The sequence below is a fragment of the Eremothecium cymbalariae genome, chromosome 5, assembly GCF_000235365.1.
Source record: "Eremothecium cymbalariae DBVPG#7215 chromosome 5, complete sequence".
NCBI lineage: Eukaryota > Fungi > Ascomycota > Saccharomycetes > Saccharomycetales > Saccharomycetaceae > Eremothecium > Eremothecium cymbalariae.
The window spans coordinates 441,150-460,786 of NC_016453.1; the positions used below are offsets into that span (position 1 = coordinate 441,150).

Sequence of the window (19,637 nt, forward strand, 5' to 3'; positions counted from 1 at the left end):
TATTGGGAGTGGGTTCGGACAAGAGATGTCATAAATGCTTAAATGTGGGTGTTATTTGCAGAGGATGAGTTTTATTTTTTTTATAGTCCTTTCGTTATTTATTATTAAACGTTATATACGTACATATATCTGCATTTAGTCGATCATATGTATAATAATGATTTAATAACTTTTAGTAAGGATTTGTTGGACGAGGTAAGTTGAACTGTGGAGGGTTCTTCGTTTGCAGTTTGTTTTATATCTAATGTTTCAAGTATGAATATAGTCTATGAAAATGTTTTGTTGCGTCATATTGGACAAGTCCATGCTTCTACTATATGTGTTACCAGTCAACTGTTAAAATTATGCTATTATTCATCTTTACTATTTATATATTATCTATTAGTCTGATGCTCCTGTAGTGTTATCGTGACGATTGACCAAATCTTCTGGGTTGGCGCGGGTATCATCTATTGCATGAGGGCGGTTATCGTTTTCACAAAATATCCCCGGACTGTAAGTTTCGGAAGAGGTTCTACGAAGAATACCCCCACCAGCCATGCTGTCATTTCTTAGATTAGTAGTAGCTTTGCTGTGAAAGTTTGTCGTGGAAGAGCTGGCACTTGGAATGGTATCCAGAGAGATTGCTTCTTTGTAATGACTAACATCTTGATTAGATTGGCAAGTATGAGATTTAGAGCGGTTGATGGCATTGAAAATGCCATGAGAAATAGATCTTGTTCTCCTTTTCCAATATTGTAAAAGGGGATCTTTGTTGCTGTTTATGGTGGTCATAGTTCTTTGCAACTTTAAATCTTCAAGGAGGTCGATTCGTTTTAATTTGTCACTTGGAAGCATAATAGCACGATCCACCAAATATGGTAAGCCTCTATGTCTGCCTCTGATCAGCATGGCTATAATAACCAGTTTCGATAGGGCAGAAAACTGGGCGCTAAAGGATTGGTTGGTTCCAGGATAACCCAATGATAATCCGACTGTGCCGTATGCACTTACTACTTCAAAGAGTACTTGGAAGATAGTGAAGTCAGGCTTTGATCTGTCCTGAATTTTGCTACCCTCGGCAATGCATATTATAAATAACCCTAGAAACATATACCAAAGATCGTGCGACAATTGTTTCCTCAAGTGGTCACTAACAAACGACATTGTTTCCTTCTCGGGAGTTTTTGGCTCGCTTTCAGTGGTAGAACTTGAGGAAGATTCCGAAGTGCTTTTAGAATAATTTTCAGCAATAACCGGTATCATGTCACCGTATATTCCTAATGATTGCTCTTCGTACACGTTTGTTCTCCTAATAGAGATGGCTAAGGGCATCACTGAAACGTACATCATCAACATATATGAAACTTGAACAGATGGGTGCAACTTACCTAGGTCCGCAACGCTGAACCCGGCGGTTCTGGTGCAAACTGCTTGGAAAAGGCCATCAAGAACTTTGTACCCTGGATGCAATCCATTTAGAACAGTAGAGTTCAAATCATGTATAACAAACAATATAAGATCAAGGCCATTCATGAGGATGAGAATCAAAAACAACCACCAAGTAGCTGCACTGGGAAACAATAGGGTGAAGCAACGACGAGGATGATCAAGTAAAAATCCCAGATTCTCCTTCATTAAAGATAAATCAGGTGTAAGTTTGAACATAATCCAAATTATAAACCTCAGCAAAATTGGAAACCCAGTATTTCCAATAATTATGAACCATATCATGACAATCAATGGGTAAGCAGCGGCATTAAATGAAGCCATCGAATCTGCAGTCAAAGTTAAACCTAAATCATTGAAACTACTCAAAGAAGTGAAAAATGCCCACCAGGTAGGAGATATACCATTACTTTTTACAATTTCTTTGTATTTCTTGGTAGAATTAATCCATGGTAACAACAGTACAACGGCTATAATGTGAAAACCAAAGTAATATACCGTCAATATCTTGCACAACAACTTTGTCGCTCGGTATTCTACACCGCCTAATTCAATTTTTTGAGTATCAGTCAATCCTACAAAGATAGAATTTCTCCCTACATTGGGCGCATATGACAGATAGTTGGAACTCATTACGGAATTCAAAGCTGGTTCTTCTAGATCTGAATATCCCACTTCTTCGTCATAAAAGTTAGAATGTGAATCAATACTGTTAAGAGTATCCGTATGTGACATCATCGTAGTGGCACTTTGCGTTCTCCTTTTTTTTAAAGAGGGAACTTGTGGTAAACGATTACCTGCCATTTTACTAAAACTGTGTGATGCCTGTAACTTTCGTTGGTGCATCGTACCAGAAGGCTTTCTACCAGAATCACCCACCACATTTGGCCTATGTTTTTTAGAACTGTCCATCTGTTCTAAAAAGCTGGCATGTTGATCAGCTGCGCTATCTATCACTCGAGGTTTTAAAGTATAGTCAGAATCAGTTGTACTCTGTAGAGCTTCTTCATCGTCTGTAAATTCTAAGTCCGCATCATTCCCATCTTCTTCGTCGGCAGCGCTCGTTGTTGAAGATCCATGTAATCGATCACGCAATAAACCTGGGGTTGAGAACTTACGGAATAAGCTAGGTCGCCGGATCTTCTTCGACGTTAGTGAATCATTAAGCGCCGTATTGTTCGAATCTACTCGTTGAAGGGATTTTTTCATCGAAGGTCTTGGTAAGTTCCTAATATCAAATTGGATTGACAATCCAGGAGCATTATTAGCGTTCGTACCAGACTCAGATATTCTTGTTCCGCGAGATATAGTACTAAAGTGATCTGGAATCCCTTCTTCTCCATCCAAACTGTCCCTCAAAGAGGCATTTTGTTTATTTTTTGGGTCCGTAGAAGGCAAATCAACCGAGTTATACGATATTTTTGATGTTGGAGAATAACGTTCTTCAACTAAACCATGACTCTTTTCCTGAAGTGAGTTTGTTATATTATATGAATCAAGCGCACTCTTCCCTACACCGCCAGTGTATTTTTTGGACGTATCTCTATTTTTTTCTGTTTCAGATTCTTCTTCTAATTCATTCAACCTTTCAATCGGCCCTTTGATAATCAATGCTGGTCCATCATCCTCAACCTCCTGCTGGTGTTGTTTTTGTAGAATTGAAATAGAACGGTACATGTCAGCAGGGTTTATATCCCTGGATCCCCTTCTCGCTACAAACCCTTTTTTGGACTTCGTAACATTATCTTTAGTGTCAGCATTTTCTCCTCTAACATGCTCTTCAGTCATGTTAGAACTTGAGCCGGAACTAAAGTTGCTAGGCAATTCTGATTTCCCTTTAGAAAGTGGTGATTGATGGTTTGATCCTTCACCATTTTGATATGTACCACTATTCCTGTGTTTATTTCCATTCACATCGGAATTCACGTCCCCATCACGAGTGAATAACTTACCACTAAAGAGTTTGCTCTGGAAATCTGACACACCAGTAGATGTTCTAAAGCTTAATCTACGGCCACTTTCGGGGTTCTTTCTACCCTTTCCCGAAGACATCGTTCTAGACATTTCTCTAGCCACTAAAGTCCTGGTTCTCCTCATCTCAAAGTTCTTCTTAGACCAAATCCTAATACCATCGAAATACCTCTCAAACCAAAACAACCGAACAAATACCAATGCACCATGAATCCAAATTGGCGTTGAAATCATGCATATTATATAAACTACCACCTGTTGATATAAGACCAAACTGTTAAGGTCAACGGTATTCAACCCACCTTGCGTCGTGGCACCTGCAGAAAGAAATAACACATCGATGTATTTCCAGTTTTTAACCGGATAGATCAGAATTGAACAAATTATGGTCAAAGATATAATGTAACAGTAATGGGCCACAATAAAATTTGGAATCAAATATTTGATAATAGGATGCAAATAATGCGTTAGCGTGCTTATAGCATCCCGCAGTCGGTGGCCTATAGTTTTCCTGTAGGTTGACTGAAAGAACTGAACAGATGGATTACGACTAAGTGTCCTTACGAGACCCATTGCATTAATATAACGCTATAACTATCGTTAGTCCACTCTGCTTAGTATATATTAACACGGTATTCTTGTATTAAGACACTCTCCCTAAGTTCCCGATTACAATCTGCAAAGTTGATCAATCGATGACGATGACGATGACGGAGAAGAACATCGCACCGTTTATTTAAAGAGGCCTCTTTTTTCTGTGGGCGCCAGAACGAAACTATCGAGATCAGAAGCGACTAGAGATCATACCGGACGATGACTTAAGAAGGGCTAAAACCGTTACAACTATAGATATTATGACATTTGCAGTAGTGTATGGATGGACGACGTAAGATGCTTTTAGTTTTTGTTGGATATCGAATGGTGTATGTATGATTTTATGTATTAATTTTTATCTGTAGAAAAGAAGGGAAATATAACAGCTTATAAACCCCCCATATGTAATGCAGGTAAGACTTTGGGCATATGGCCTTCACCATTTTGCTCCACATATTGTTGTCTTTTAGTCAACCTATTTGATATGTAGTCGCTCATGTGGACGTCGATACCGTGGTATTTCTTCAACCATGGGTGATCCAGCAAAGCGGCGTATGTAGGTCTTCTTTCAGGGATCTTTTGCAAACACATGGCTACAAAATCTTGAGCATCGGAAGAAAACTTGTCCTTTGGTAAGCGGGGAGGTGGGCCGTCTACGATTGCGCTTAACTGGCTGAATATATTATCGTACGTTTCTGGTGGATAAGGATATGCACCAAGGGCCATTTCCACTATTGACAAACCTAATGACCAGATATCGGATTGCACGGAATATGTTGCTTTATCTGGATTCAGTGATTTAATACGTTCTGGAGCCATATAGGATTGACAGCCGATATTTGTTTTCGCCAAAGATGCAACCAGGTTACCAGAGACGCCAAAATCACAAAGTTTGACAGTTCCTTGGCTTGCTGAACACAGGATGTTGGTAGGTTTAACATCCCTATGGATAATGTTATGGATATCTTTCAATTCCTTCAAGCCTCGGATGACTGCTTCGGTAATAAAAGCCAGTTGAGGTTCTTCGAATCCACCAAGTTCGTTTTGATCGTAGGACTTGTCTAACGAACCGCCATTCATAAACTCCATACACATATATACCGCACCCTCGATGAAAAAGGCACCGTAAAAGTCAACAATGTATGACGATTGACATTTGTGTAATACTTCCAATTCCATTAGAATCTGCCTGAACTTTGACTCGTCCAGTTCTAATCTGACTTCTTTCATAGCCATCATGATATTCGTGGGCTTATGTAGCACCTTGGACACAGTACCGTAATTACCATGGCCCAGTTCTTCCAAGAACTCCAATTCATCTAGTGTAATACGAAAACTCGAACCATTGCTGAAATCAACGCCTTGTGAAGAGAGTGATAATTTACCCGCAAAGTTCAAAGAACCCGATTTGATATCAACATATTTAGAGAAAACAGCAAAGAGACCACCATTTGAATTCGAACCAGAATTACTACTTTTACTTGGTTCAGTACCTTCCGTATCTACTTGTTTTTCCGACGAGGTGGACGTAGTTTGGATCCCGTTAGTGAGAGAACCGGGATTACTTCGACTGCTCTTGTTCCCAGTGGGATTGGCAGAATTGGCCTGGGTATTGACGTTTTTATTAGAAGGTTGCGACGCAAACTCTTGAGGTGGCTGTTTCATTTTGAGGGGCATCCCATTCGATGGTAGCTTCATCCCCCTACGCGCCGATAGGGAAGGTTTGGATTTACATGACGAACCCTGAGATGTGCAAGAGGTACTGGTGCGAAAAGTACCCTGAACGCCTAAAACAATTCCAGGTTGGGGCGGTTGACGAGTACGAGTGCTGTTGGCAGCCACATCAGGCGGTCTCGGTGCCCTTCTAATGGGATTCAAAGGAAGTATCGGTAATGAAGCCTTTTTAGACAAGGCTTTATTATGGAGCTCACATGAGGGACGAGGGTGTTGCTGTCTTGTAATGTGTCCGCCTTGTTGTGTTTCTGCTTGTTGCTGCTGCCGCTGAGGATCGTGAAGCAACTGTCTTTGCCGTTGTTGCTGATAATGGTTATTGTGATGCTGGTGATGCTGGTGATGCTGGAAATGCTGGAAATGCTGATGATGTTGTTGATGTGCGTAATGCCGGTCATGACTTTCTGGATGTATCTCCTCTGGCTGCCCCTGAGATTGCAGATCTTCGTGCTGCTCTTGCTTCTGCTCTTGCTGCTGTTCTTGCTGCTGCTCCGGTGGCGATGGCTCCTGCTGCTTCTCTGGCGATGATGGCTCCTGCTGCTGATCTTGTTCCTGTTCTAACGGCGATTGCTGGTCGGAAATCCGCTTCTGCTCCTGCACAGGACTGCCTTGTTCAGAAAGCTCTTCCGATTGCACCTTCTGCTGCTCTGCGTGTGGCTTTACATGCTCCTGCCCAGACAGACTAACCCGGGACACCTCCACAGCAGCAGCAGTAACCTGCTCCAGCTCCCGCTGTGACAATTCTGCATTCTCCAACTCTTCCGGCTCTTCCGACTCCTGCTGCTGCGCAGGCTGGTCTTGTTGTAGCACCAGCTGCCCGCCCAAAGAAGGAGAGGGAGACCCCTGTTGAAACGAAGACCCGGAATTCGGCCGCGACTCTGACTTCAAAGAACTCCCCTGTCTCCTCAAATTGGGCATCTGCGACGAACCAACCCCTCCCACCTCCTCCCTCTGCTGCTGCTGCTGCTGCGGCGACAGCTTGCCATGTTCCCTCTGTTGCTGAGCTTTGTGCACCTGTGCTGACTTATTCGGAGGCAGAGGAGGAAGCGGCTTGTTCACAATCTGCTGGATCGACGACGAGTCCTGCGGCTGGTTCGGGTTGGAATTCTTCGACCCAACACTCCCAGATCTCTTCAACTTCCGCTGCTCCTGAAACGCCTTCACCCTAGCATGCAAATTAGCATTAATATTACTGTAGTTCTTACTGGCACTACTCCCTGAATGAACACTCCCAGACCGCTGCACGTTAGTTCTCTCCATACCGACTCTGACTTTTCAACAACAATCCTTAAAACAAATAAATCCTCTGAGATATTTTCCTGCACACACAAATAACTTCTCTCTCAATCAAACACAAACAAACAAAACAAACAAAACTTAAATCAAAAATATAGCAAAAATCGCTTACAAATAAAACCCAGAAAACAAAGATGAAACAAACTCAAAAATTATAATAAAAATATGCCAAATCTAAAACTGCCTTGCTCCTGCTGCTCCTCCTGCTGCCGCTGCTGCTGCTGCTGCTGCCGCTGCTGCCGCTCCTCTGGCTATAAAAACAGCCAAAATATAATATAAAAAATCAAAAATCAAAAACCAAAAAACTCCAGTTTCTCGACTTCCGTTCTGCTTCTCCTGTATATGTTCAAGCAGCCTCCCCCGTGTGTTTTGTTTTTCTTCCGGCCTTTTCTCAAGAAAAAAAACCAACAACCTTCCTATCAAACAAACACGCTTTTTAAGACTCTGTCTATCCTAATCTCAGTGGCCCTTCCTTTATTTCTAGTTCCCAAATCTTCACAACCCTTTTAGTATTAGCCCTTTGCTTCTCCTGCTACTCTTTGTTGTTGTGTACTGTTGTGTTGTCACTTGACGAGTGTAAGTGGGTTTCGTTTTCAAACAATTTTTTCCGGAGCGATAGATAGCCTTTTTGATTCCTTTTTATTTGTGCTTGCCTTTTGGATAGTGATGGTAAAATTTGCTTACTACAGAGTAGAAGATAATGATCGTTGGGCAGTCCGTCGGGGTGGGCGTGGGAGGGGGCGGGTGTATGTGTGTGTTTATAAGGGTCGAGGGGCTAAGTAGTGTTCTTAGATCGTCTACGGTTCCGTGGATGGGGAGTGGCAGTAGGAGGGGGGGGAGGAAGACGGGCTATTGTATAATGCTTATGTATATATGTAGTTGGAGGGAACAGATGGAATTTTGTGGCGAGATTGCGTGGTTTCGGTGTGCTTTGCCTAGGTTTTCTGCGCAGGTCTGTTCTTTTTGACGTAGGGTATCTATAGAGATGGCAGAGGGCGTAGTGTGTGAATATATATATATGCGTGCAAGAGGTCAGAGATACACGGCTCTGGTACTCTTCTCTGGGGCCCCCCTTGTATTGAGTGTGGGGAGAAATGAGTTAACTTGTGGTGGTGGGCGTGTATATGATGAACAAACGAGGGATGGTAGTTGGGATGCCCTAGATGTTTAAAAGCTGCAAAACGCTCTGGCGATCCCCCATGGTCGATTGAGCAGGGGGGTTGGCGAGTGGATGGGGTGGTGAGAGCAGGGAAACGTAGTGTAGCAGCAGCAGGAGGAGCTGGGTACTGGCGTTGCCCTTTCTTTTGGCTAGCTCGGTTGTCCCGGATACCGAGCAAGTAGAACAAACGGAAGGTACAAGAAGGCGTAGGAGCTTCGATCAGGGACAAGAACTGTCAAGCCAGAAGGGTGGGGGTCAAGAGGAAGCATGGACATGCGAGGGGTGGCGGAGTTGCCGCACTGGACTGCGGATACGCACACAATTGGATTTCTGGCATGCGGAGAGAAGCTAGTGTTGCGTTGGGGGGGGCTGCTTGTGGGTCCGGTTCAGGAACGTGTGTGGAAGAAGCAAAAGAAGGTTGTTCTTCATAACGGCACAGAGAGCGGAGCAGCGGTGTTGTGCAGCCAGGAAAGGGAGGGGCCGAGTTTCAGTTGTAGGGATCAGTGAGTATATGTATGTGTGTATGTGTGCGTATGTATATATGTATGTGTGCGTATGTGTGTGTGGCTAAGTGGCATGCAGTATTGTTCGAATACAGTGATATTTGCCAAGCACTATAGGTTTTGGGCCATAACAGTGAGCAATGTGCAAGTTCCGAGATATCCCAATAACTGGAAGAACGCTCTTCTGGAAAGTATGATTTGCTGTAAGGAGGTATGTGACTCTCTGAAAATATTCCGAATTTGGCGAAAAAAGTTGATCATGTTGTAGAAGGAGTCAGTGGTGGAGGGGATTGGCTTACTCAGATATGACAGGTAGGTGAATGGAAGTTGTGTAATAGGGTTGGTTGATACGAGGTATGTATGAGGGACAGAATATCGTGCCTTCAGGGTTCCCCCTTGTTCTTGCAGGATGCGGTGCAAGCAAAGGTTGTTGATAAGCTGATACGGTAGAGAGAGGTGTTTTTGTTTCGAAGGATACATTGGATCCATTCATTAGGCTTCGTTTGCCTTTGAATTTTTTGCATTTGGTTGATGTGCCGAAATTGGCCGACACAGTTTGTCAGACAGAATGTAGAGATTGGTGGAAATGGGAGCAGCCCCTAGAGCAGGTGTTGAAAAATTGATAGAAGACTGTTAGAGGGAGAGCAATTTGATGTTGGATATGTGCGGCACTGGAGGAGTTTTTGCGGTGAGTGGTTGGATGTAATTTTTAGCAAGATTGGGGTGATGGTGGATCGATATTTGGAAGGCTGGGTGCCGTCGTTTCTGAGCAAAGACGAGGAGGATAAGAAGAAGATAAGATTTGATGGTTTGGATGAGAAGCAGGAATTGGATGATTTGGAGTTGAATTACTTTGAGGAAGGATTAAGTGGTAGAGATCTAAGAATTCACAGGAATTGGTTTGTGAGTGTTCGGTACTTGATGTTGCGTATTTTTGTAGTGTTGCTTGTTTCTGCAGTTGTGTCGTCCAGTGGTTATGGTCGGTTTTCGTCTCCTGGTGGAGGCAGTGTGGTTAAAAAGGTAGGGCGTGATGGTGCGCTAATTCCAATGGGTGGCATGCTGTTGGGTTCGGACTCGACGTATGATATTTTTGCTGGTGATGGCGGTGTTGATGATGAGACCATTATTAAGTTTTCGGAGGTGACCATGGAAGGGCTTCCAGTTAAAAATCGTGTACACAGGCAGCATTTGTTTTCTCATGCTTATGGGGATTCTTGGGGGAAGCCCTGGACGGAGTCTTTTGTTCCTTGGAGGGGGGGCTTGTATGACAAGGTTTATCTGGAACTTGTTACTAATGTTACCGGGACTCAGTATGATCGGTTGGTGCACGTCTTTATGGACAATATCACGGTGTGGAGGTCATCTACAATTGAACCCTATAGGAATAGAGTCGTTCAGTCGCGGCCGGCCAAAGACATATCAAAATATATTTCTTTGTTCAACCAAGAAATAATCCGGGAAGTGAACTTGACTGTTCAGCTTGACAATATTATTACACCTGATATCGATGGGGTCTTCTACGTTGAAATATACGCACATTACTACTGTGATGCTTGCAAAATAGCGCCGATGGACATTTCTAACTACACAACGGTGTACCAAAATTTGTTAAGTTATTCCTTGACTCCGGCTGACTATTTGTTGCCGTTATTAGAAATTCCAACTGAGTTGACTCCAGTGATATCCTATTCACCGGCGGTCTCTGATGGACGCATTTCGGTGGGATTAGTTGATATCCTGCCGGAGCTATCCGCTATTAAGAAACTAGTTGTGGAGTTATATGCTTCAGGAAATTCCAAAGAAGAGTTTTGGTATGGGAATTTATTAAATGATACCGTGCGATATACTAACGATACACAGGATGGAATGGTGAATGGCCCCCTAAGACAAGTGAATATCTACCTGACCTCCAAGGCTCATGGCAAGAGCTATCTTGCAGAGTCGTTGGTCCCTTCGCCAACTATTTACACCGGTGGAATGTCACCACCGCTGTGGAAGCCATATGTTTCGATTGATGCGTTCGATGTTCAAAGTATATTAGTCGACTTAAGTGCCTTTTTGCCGCTGTTACAAGCAAATGAAGATATATCAGACTGGGCTATTGAGATTGAAGTGGTATCGTCTTTAGCTGATGACAGTAATAAGTCAATTGGAGAGAACTGGATAATAACGGGGAATCTTTTAATGTGGTATGCTAAAAGCCTTGGGACTAATATTAGCTATACAAAGTTCGAAGACTCTACGTTTGACAAAAACTTTTTACCTGAATTACAAGGCACTGTAGGTGAATCTCTTTATCAGTCTATTAACTCAAGTTCCGTCTTAGATGTACTTGCAGATATCGTCATAAACAATCAGTCATTTAAATTGGTGCAAACGACAAGTACAGAATATTCTTCTAATTTGAACCTCACTAATTCATTTAATGATGAAGATATGTACGTTAAGCTGGACAGAATAAAAACTTTTTCCTTGCATCTTCCAGAATCCCAATCACTGTTCGCTAGGGTAGTTGAGCAGGAATCGTGGCTCTTGATTGCTGAAACTAGAAATGCTGAGGTGAATAATACTGAGGGAGAGCTTAATTACTTAACAAGTGTCACCCGAGATGTATCTAGATCCTCCTTTGCTCAAGAGTTTGCTACCAATGGCACACTATTCAAAACTACGCAAGCTCTTGACAGTTCGCCTAAACTCCTCTTTAGTTCATTGCATGGCGAGCAATATTCCGATGCAGTGTTTACAATATCTCCTAACGGCAATCGGGGGACTGGTAACTCTGTTAATAGTGTTCACAGTGTGCGTGATTATCCATATTTCTCTCGTTATTCTCGGAAGGCCATCGCTAGGCAAAATTCTATTTTGATGGATGATATCTCTCGCGTCTAACCTCAGCTTCTGATTTTCTGGTTCTAGCTAAGGAAACTTACTTATGAAGTGTGTATTAACGTATAATCATAATCTAATCTAACAAAGTTATGGCTGATATTTGCTAATAGTACCCGCTATCATCTGGGTTGAATGATGGGTCATCTTCCTCATCATTTCCACTAGACTTTTCTTCAACGTCAGCATGCTGCTTTCTTCTCATTTCGTGTTCTTGCTGTTCTTTTTGAACGGCCTCCACAGCAGCTATCACGTTATCTTCAAGATGCATAAGTGCATGATCAACCATATTGGGGGTGGATTCTTCTAATAATGCCGTCCCTGGATCACTGTCATTGTGGGACTGCTCGGATCGTATTATGTCGGATGTAATATCTGCGTATCTTAAACGCTTCTTGCCCGACAGCTGCTGTTGGGATTGGGGCTGTGATTTTTGATGTTGCTGTTGCTGTTGCTTCCTTTGTTCTTCAGCATATCTGGTGAAGCTATTCATTGATCCCTCATTGCTTGTTAAACGTTTGGTAACTACTCGTTCTTTTCCTGTTTGCAATCCAAACCTTATCCTTCGAAGTTGACTACCAGTCTTATATGACTTAACCCTGTGAAGTGACTCATCCTCTAGGGTTGGATCTTTATATCGTTCGTCCTGAAATCTGCTTTGCTCATCGTTTTGAAAGGATCCAACAACTTCTGTAACTCTATTTAAATTATCATTGGTATGTGAATGCACAATGAGGTGCGTTTGGTTCTCAGGCTCTGTTGTATCAACTATAATACCCGTACCACTGAAGTGGCTTTCTGTATTTCCAGCATGGTCCTGGCACTTGGAACAGGTGCTAATAACTTTCCCTACGGATTGCTTGATTCCCTTCCAATGATACCTTTCTGCGACCTTTGATGTAACGCGGTTAATACCCTGGTGGTCTACAGCGTGAGTTTCGTAGGCAATTTCCAACTGTCTCTGAGGTTCGTAAACCACTTCACGCCCTTTGAACATCAGTTTGCCATTAAGTATAGAGTGCGTTTTGGACATTACCCTTAGACGTGCCTTTTCATTTCGACTACAAGAAGCAGGATATTCACTAGTTTCCAGGTAAAACTTAAGTCTTTCATATTTAGCCTTTATTGAGTCATTGCGAGCTGAATTTAACGCATCGATCTGTTTTGAAACGTGTGTAAACTCTTTACCATAAATAAAAGAATCGATGGGTGAATCGTATCCCTTCAGAATCCCTGCCTCTGGGAGCTTTCCTATTCTCTTAAAATTCGAGGACTCAAGAATCCTCCTGATTCCAACATTTGTGCCATAAACAAGAGGAAAACAACACGATGTAAATCCCAATTGGGGTGCCCAATCGAGGAACCTTTCAACCAAGGTCCTTCCAATACCTTTTCCTCTGATACCTGCATTAACCAGGAACGTACCAGTAACAACATGAGAAGACCTCCCTGGATATGCTGGTATTAGATTGAAGGCTCCCAAACACTGCTTCTCCCATTGAATGTTCAGATTTAGGTTTCTTCTCTCTTTTCGTTTCAAATACTGCATTGTGTTTCTGCCGGTTGTGAAACCTTGCTGCTGCAATAAATCATTTTGATGCTGCCTCGCCTCTTCACTCAACTCTAAAGAATAATCTAACTCTGGTATCTCACCTAAAACCATCACACAAACGATGCCATGAGTATGGAACCATATCTTGCCAAAATCTTCCAAGTTTAAAGGTTCATAATATGGGAAACTGTCGCCTTTTTCTACCTCCATGTTAAACTCATCAAGCAAAAATGCAAGTAAACCCAATGGCAACAAGTCCGGATTTGCTCTAATAGGATACATAGTAGCCGTTGTTTCTCCGTCCTTCAACAAGATGGTATGTGGTTGCAATGGTGTTAAATATGCCTCCAGATCTTGGCGCTCCTCATCGCTACCATGGCTCACTGCATTAGACATTGTTTCTGAGTTTCGAAATATCATATGAAAGTACCTAAGGCTGGAAGCGCTAGTTATATATATGTTTAAAATTCAGTTCCAAATTCCCCTCTGACAGAGTTTCGCTCGTGTTCATGCCATAGTGATGAGAGAGAAAGATAGGCGATGTGTCTACCCCTCCAAGAGCTACATACTATATAATTTTCCGTCTCTCGCATGTAGCGAAAAGCGCAAATCCGATTATCATCTAAAAGATGACATGTACAGCGTACCTTGCATAGTACTAAGAAAAGTCGAGCAGCACTGTAATTTAAGGTCTTCCAATGCTATATGTGATCGGAAGCTATACATATCTATCAATATATAATACAAAGGAAATGGGACCTAAATATATCTATATGTATATAATATGAAAGCTGTAAAAAACTTATATTACTGACTTCCGACTATTTCTGAGAGGTTTTTACAAGCTTAGTACTGGATATCTCAGGAGAAACTGATTGCTGCACTTGTCTTTTTTCCTGTCTCTTACTTGTAGCTTTAACGTTTGGATTGAAGTCTTTAAATTCCTCTAAAACCTCATGTGCCTGTTTCTCGTCCCTCGTTTTGTCAACGATTTTAAACGCAAACGTCAAATACGAGGTATGAGATTTGATCTCCGATTCGATCTTTGCTACTTGCTTCCACTCAAACTTTCCATCGCCTTCTTTAACCCTAGAACCCTTTCCAAATGGATTGTAACCGGTCTTCAATGTGGACGGCCTGACGTCGCCGTCAATTTCTTCTCCAGAGACCAATTGTTCACATAGTCTCTTACGTCTTTCCACACCTTGCTGCTTGCGTTTCTTTACGTCTCGCAACCGCTCTAGTGCATCATCCAACCGTCTAACCATTTGTCGACGTGATTCATACTGCCGTCCCTGTATTTCCACCATCTCTACATCACCCCATCCGTACTTTTCCAGTACTTCCAAGGTCTTGTCTACTTGTTCAATGCACGGAGAAAAGCAACACATTCCCACCCTCTCATCTCGAGCAATCACTGCCCCAAGATGAGGAATGGCATCCCATGGGGCTGGAAGATCCAAAAAGATACAATTGGCCCTCAACTCGACCAGCTCTCCCCCCTCGGCCCCCTTGCCAAACTCATACGACGTCTTATCCCCGCATCTAATCTCGAATCCACCCTGGCATACATCTCTATGTGTCACTGTCACATTACCACCCACAACCAATCCATGCTCTTGAAATTCCTTCAACGCCTGTTCATACCGAACCTCGTGAAATTCATAACTGAACACCCGTCCAGCACTCCTCGCAAACGCATGAGAAAACGATCCTGAACCAGTCCCCGCTTCAATCACCCGCGACAGAGGCCCACACTTCAACCGCTGCATAATATACGACGAGTCCGGAGTATACACAATTTGTGTCCGATGGGGTAAAGACTGCGTCCACAACTCTGGAGTCGCCTGCAACACATGGATAAACCCAAACCGTTTACTACTTTTCGTGCGAACCGCTATCTGCGACCCATACTCCTTCCCAATCATCTCATCGTGCTTAAAGGACCCATACCTAGTATTAAAAACCCCCCCACTGGAAATCTTGATTGGTTTAACGTTATCCCGTGAAACCCATATTAACACCACATCACCATCCTCAATCACATCCTTATACTCGTTGTAATTCCACATCCCAATTCTTATATGCCTATTATCTATACTATGCTATACAATACTTTGCCTGCAAAACAATACCGCATGCGAGATGAGCTCCAAATATAATACTACGATTGTATAATTTGCAATTTTTCATTAAATGAAAAAGAAAAAAGAAAAAGAAAGATTTTCACCAACCTTAATCGTCCATATTAAACGACGCTAAACACTACGTCTACCTACGTCTATATCATTCGACGGTAAACCTCCTCGCTCTTTAACCGAATGTGTCAATAAACCAGAGAGCTCAGAAGGAGAAGGAAACCGCCGGTAACAACAGTAAACCCGTACAACAACGAAACATCGTGCCGCAATACAATCATGCAAACCAGTCCCTATAATCGCCGATATGCAGAACAAATGTCTGCGGCAGCGTACGATTCTGCAAGCTATTGTAATATTCCTACCACGTGGTGGTCTGAGTGGACCGTTAGCCGCCGAAGATGCTAGACAATTGCAGGAACGGATACAGACGTCCATTCACGCACCATCGAGTTACGCCGCACCTTTTGACCGCTGAGGCTTGTTCTATTGTGAGCGTTATAGAGCTTTATGTCTGCGTGGGCGTGTGTTTGAACTAAGTATTCATGTCAATGGGGTTTACACAGAAAAGTGGATAGCAAATGGGTTTCGTTGGTGGTTGTTTGTGGGAGGGGGTTAACTTCGACGTAGTTTTTTGTCTGTCGCAAGATAATAGAAGTTGTTAGTATGGAGAGATAAGAGTGTGTCGTCACGAGCGTCAGAGGAGGAAGGAAGGAGAAAATACGACAGGCAATGGGAAGTGATGTTTTTTTGTGTTTTATTAAAAAAGACTCGTGAGTAGGATGTAGAATAGAAACACAGAGAGCTTGTGTCAGAAGGAGCTGTCGTCTAGTGTAGTATTGTATGATGAGTGAATAGCTTTGTGTTTTTTAAGGGTGGCGAGATATATGAAGAATATGTGAAGAAAATATGAAATAGTAGAATATATAAACGAGAGGTTAAAAAAAAGAGATGTTGGTTAGAGATATATGAGAAGAGGTAGATAAAATATAGTGGAAGATAATACTAATTGGTGGATAGATATATAAGCGTTGAATTGAGAGGTCCTAGTAGATAATAGATATAGTATTTTTATTATATCTAATCAAAAATTCAGCAAAGACACAGTGGAATTTTAATTTTTTTCTTCTGTAAAATTAAGAAAGACCAATTATCGTTCGTTATATATTAATATTAATATATTAATATTTTCTGGTGAAGCTTTAATTACATTTGTCTTTTTTAGTTTTTGTTGTTGTTGTTGTTGTTTTTGAGTGTTGGGATTGTTGAAACTGGTTAGAGGATGCCAAATATATCAGAGAGGCCTTTAACTTATAAGAAGCCTACGTTGGAAGATGTGGATCCTACCTCTAATTATATTCCAGCTGCAGTGAGAGATAAGATATCGCATGAATCGTATGAGGTGCTAACAAGGGTTCGGAAGTTTATTGATATGGAATGCTTGACTAAGGATAAGGAATATTTGAGGGAGTTGGGCGAGAATGGCTATGATGTAGAGGGAAGTGAGTTGGTACGGAGGCTCAGAGCAAGGGTAGACGAGCTAGGGTTGGGGGATTTGTATGTGAATATACAACGGATCGAGAATAAGGAACCATTTTACGAAAACCGGCTCAGCGTTTTAGAATATTGCGTGGTGAGTTTTTTCTTCGGCAAGTCGGTCTTGGCGCAGGCGGTAATGCAGACGCATTGTTCTGTCGTGAATGTAGGGACGATGGAATTATTATTACGATATGGTACACCGGAACAACTCGCCGAGAATCTTAGTCCGATGGTGACGAATAATTGGACTTCTAGTTTTATGGTGAGCGAGCAAGGGATATCAAGTTCTGATGCACTTAATGTGGTGACTAGATGTCAGTTCAATGAGGGGAAGGGTACGATGACATTGAACGGGTCAAAATGGTTTGCGACGTCAGTGGAGGATGAAAAATGTCATTTATGGTTGGTCTTGTGTCTCACAGAAGCTGAAGAAGGGAATATTTACAAGAAACATTCTATAGTTCTTCTCGATAAAACGGCAATGTTGCACAAGGGCATTACATTCAAGCGCATAGAAACCGGAGGACCTAGCTCGATGACGGATAGCAATAAATATTATAACGTATATTTTAACAACGTAGAGGTACCACTTAATGTTCTTGGTCCGCGTGGAGAAGGCTTTTCAATGGTACAACGCCGATCAAGTGTCGCCAAATTGTACCAATGCATGAAGCTCTGTGGGATGGGGCAAGAGTCCTTGCGATTAGCGCAGTTGCATGCAGCTAAGCACAAAGTTTTTGGATCCAAGTTACAAAAAACAGATACATTCAAAACCGATGTTGCCAATTGGAAAATAAAAATAGAAACTTGTAAACTACTCTGTTGTAATGCAGCTGTGAAGTGTCAGGTTGAAGGATTGAAGCAAGCACGAGATGATATTTCAATGGCCAAGATAGTCACCCCAAGGGAGATGAGCAACTTGGTCGACTGGTCTATTCAAATTCATGGAGCACTGGGTTTATGTCCTTTAGAGTCACCGTTAATGAGCATGTGGCAAACCTGCCGGTCCACCAGGATTAATGACGGTCCTGATGAAGCATTATTGTCTCAACTGGGCAAGCTGGAAATTACAAATTTTACCAAATCCCAAAAAACCTGGGATGATGAATTATCAAGAATGAAATTTTCATGATTTTAAAAAAACCATCACAATCCAGGCTATAAGGTAAGTGAGAGGAGTGGATGGGAGGGACAAAAATAAAACCCCACCATTAATATATACCATTAAATGATTGATTCTATTGCACATTCCTTACTATATCGATTGTGTTTTATTTTATTATTATTATTTTTTTTGTCTTGCTTTTCTTATCTCTTATCTTCTCTTTCCTTTACTTATATATATGCCATTAAACATCACCTTTTGATATTACTATTATCTTACTAGTCTCAAATCTCCTCTCTAATACATATCCGATTTGTGGAAATCATTAATTAACCCAAACCTCGCCAATTCTTTAGTTTTCTGAGTCTCTATCTTGAACTTTTCCTCGTTGTACCGATCCTTGAACCTCTGCGCATCCTCAAAGGGAACCTTTTCCATTAACTCCAAAGGTTTATCTTCCTTATCGATATCAATCTCTCCTAACATAACCACATTTTCGCCACGAACCATGAAAACGCCACGCTCACATTCAGCATACTGATTTTCCTCAGTAATGTATATTCTTTCAACACAGTGCTGGAGAATCAAATTCGCATACTGGTCAAATGTTCTAAGGACTCCAAACAACATCCTACCATCACGTAAAAGAACAAATATCTTTCTATCTACAGACCCAACAATTGCAGCTGTTGTAGTGAAGTTGTACTGGTCCAAGTACAAGTCTGCTTCGCCCTCTGATATCTTGCTTTGTGACATATTCTACCTCCCTCAATCTTATATGTATATGTTTCTTCCTAACTTTAAAATGCGAGACACACGAAATAAAATTTTACTGCTGCTTGCCCCAATATCCAGAATACTATTCACTCAGAATGTTACCAAACTTGCCTGTTGCCAAAGATTCAACTGTTTGATAAAACCTTTCTTTGAATAAAATAAACTAATTGAAAAATTGGGACGGTCAATTTGCCAATCATTGAACACGATGCTTCTTTACGGATTCATCCAAAACTACCGCATAAAAAGGCGATATATCAATAGATTACTTGTTTAGTGTTGTTTCTGTTTAATGGTGCTATATTGTACGTTATTGAGATCTCAGTAGTCTTGAGAAGGATTCTTTTGCTCTATGGCTATCGGATTTTGTAGTACTGTGCATATTTGATTTACTTTTGTTGGACGTATATATTACACTTTCTGCCCCCTTTGATGTTAAACTTTGCTCATTATTCTTACCAAATGAATTCGAAAACATATATATAAAGATCTACTACGGTAATATTTGATTGCGGTTTGTCATGTCGCTGCTCAGGACGTTACAGCATCAACAACGTGTGATTACTGTCTTCGCCTGTAATGCAGGAAAGATCGGTAGTTCGGATATCATGTTGAAGTTAAATTACGAACCTTCATATAATTATAAGGTGCAGGTCACCAGTACCTTCCCTACACGCGATCAGCTAGTCTACATGAGTCGTGTGGGGCATAGGACTTTGAAGAAGCAGATTCCGACTGTTTCTGAATTGATGACGGAATCGTCGTTCAATTCTGTCTTCGGCAGTACCCTGAATGAATGTTTCAAGCGTGGAATATGGAAAGACAGCGATTCGTGCCTTTGGGTTGATTGGGAAAAGGAGAAGATGGGTCTTGGGTTAGTTTCTTTACGAGACACGCTTGCAGCGGCGGGTGAAGAATGACAGTGTGTTTGTTCATGCATAGGGGTTGTGTTCGGAGG

The 19,637-nt window shown here is 41.9% G+C and overlaps 9 protein-coding genes across 9 annotated transcripts; 3 read left to right on the plus strand and 6 right to left on the minus strand.

The window, feature by feature from the left end:
* Positions 1–381: 381 nt before the first annotated feature.
* Positions 382–3,972, minus strand: TRK1 (Trk1p; the record flags this gene model as incomplete). The annotated part of the gene is made up of 1 exon (XM_003646746.1): positions 382–3,972. One exon carries the CDS (start codon positions 3,970–3,972, stop codon positions 382–384), a length of 3,591 nt encoding a protein of 1,196 aa, XP_003646794.1.
* Positions 3,973–4,380: 408 nt separating this feature from the next.
* Positions 4,381–6,984, minus strand: PBS2 (mitogen-activated protein kinase kinase PBS2; the record flags this gene model as incomplete). Its single annotated transcript, XM_003646747.1, has 1 exon — positions 4,381–6,984. The coding sequence occupies one exon, from the start codon at positions 6,982–6,984 to the stop codon at positions 4,381–4,383; it is 2,604 nt and encodes an 867-aa protein (XP_003646795.1).
* A 1,809-nt stretch (positions 6,985–8,793) lies between these two features.
* Positions 8,794–9,171, minus strand: MCO6 (Mco6p; the record flags this gene model as incomplete). Its single annotated transcript, XM_003646748.1, has 1 exon — positions 8,794–9,171. The coding sequence occupies one exon, from the start codon at positions 9,169–9,171 to the stop codon at positions 8,794–8,796; it is 378 nt and encodes a 125-aa protein (XP_003646796.1).
* A 237-nt stretch (positions 9,172–9,408) lies between these two features.
* Ecym_5211 (uncharacterized protein) lies at positions 9,409–11,571 on the plus strand (the record flags this gene model as incomplete). The annotated part of the gene is made up of 1 exon (XM_003646749.1): positions 9,409–11,571. One exon carries the CDS (start codon positions 9,409–9,411, stop codon positions 11,569–11,571), a length of 2,163 nt encoding a protein of 720 aa, XP_003646797.1.
* A 103-nt stretch (positions 11,572–11,674) lies between these two features.
* Positions 11,675–13,540, minus strand: SPT10 (Spt10p; the record flags this gene model as incomplete). The annotated part of the gene is made up of 1 exon (XM_003646750.1): positions 11,675–13,540. One exon carries the CDS (start codon positions 13,538–13,540, stop codon positions 11,675–11,677), a length of 1,866 nt encoding a protein of 621 aa, XP_003646798.1.
* Positions 13,541–13,941: 401 nt separating this feature from the next.
* Positions 13,942–15,192, minus strand: GCD14 (tRNA 1-methyladenosine methyltransferase subunit GCD14; the record flags this gene model as incomplete). The annotated part of the gene is made up of 1 exon (XM_003646751.1): positions 13,942–15,192. One exon carries the CDS (start codon positions 15,190–15,192, stop codon positions 13,942–13,944), a length of 1,251 nt encoding a protein of 416 aa, XP_003646799.1.
* A 1,348-nt stretch (positions 15,193–16,540) lies between these two features.
* On the plus strand, positions 16,541–17,929 carry Ecym_5214 (uncharacterized protein; the record flags this gene model as incomplete). The annotated part of the gene is made up of 1 exon (XM_003646752.1): positions 16,541–17,929. One exon carries the CDS (start codon positions 16,541–16,543, stop codon positions 17,927–17,929), a length of 1,389 nt encoding a protein of 462 aa, XP_003646800.1.
* A 270-nt stretch (positions 17,930–18,199) lies between these two features.
* Positions 18,200–18,658, minus strand: LSM1 (Lsm1p; the record flags this gene model as incomplete). The annotated part of the gene is made up of 1 exon (XM_003646753.1): positions 18,200–18,658. One exon carries the CDS (start codon positions 18,656–18,658, stop codon positions 18,200–18,202), a length of 459 nt encoding a protein of 152 aa, XP_003646801.1.
* A 542-nt stretch (positions 18,659–19,200) lies between these two features.
* Positions 19,201–19,599, plus strand: FMP46 (putative redox protein; the record flags this gene model as incomplete). Its single annotated transcript, XM_003646754.1, has 1 exon — positions 19,201–19,599. The coding sequence occupies one exon, from the start codon at positions 19,201–19,203 to the stop codon at positions 19,597–19,599; it is 399 nt and encodes a 132-aa protein (XP_003646802.1).
* Positions 19,600–19,637: the final 38 nt, after the last annotated feature.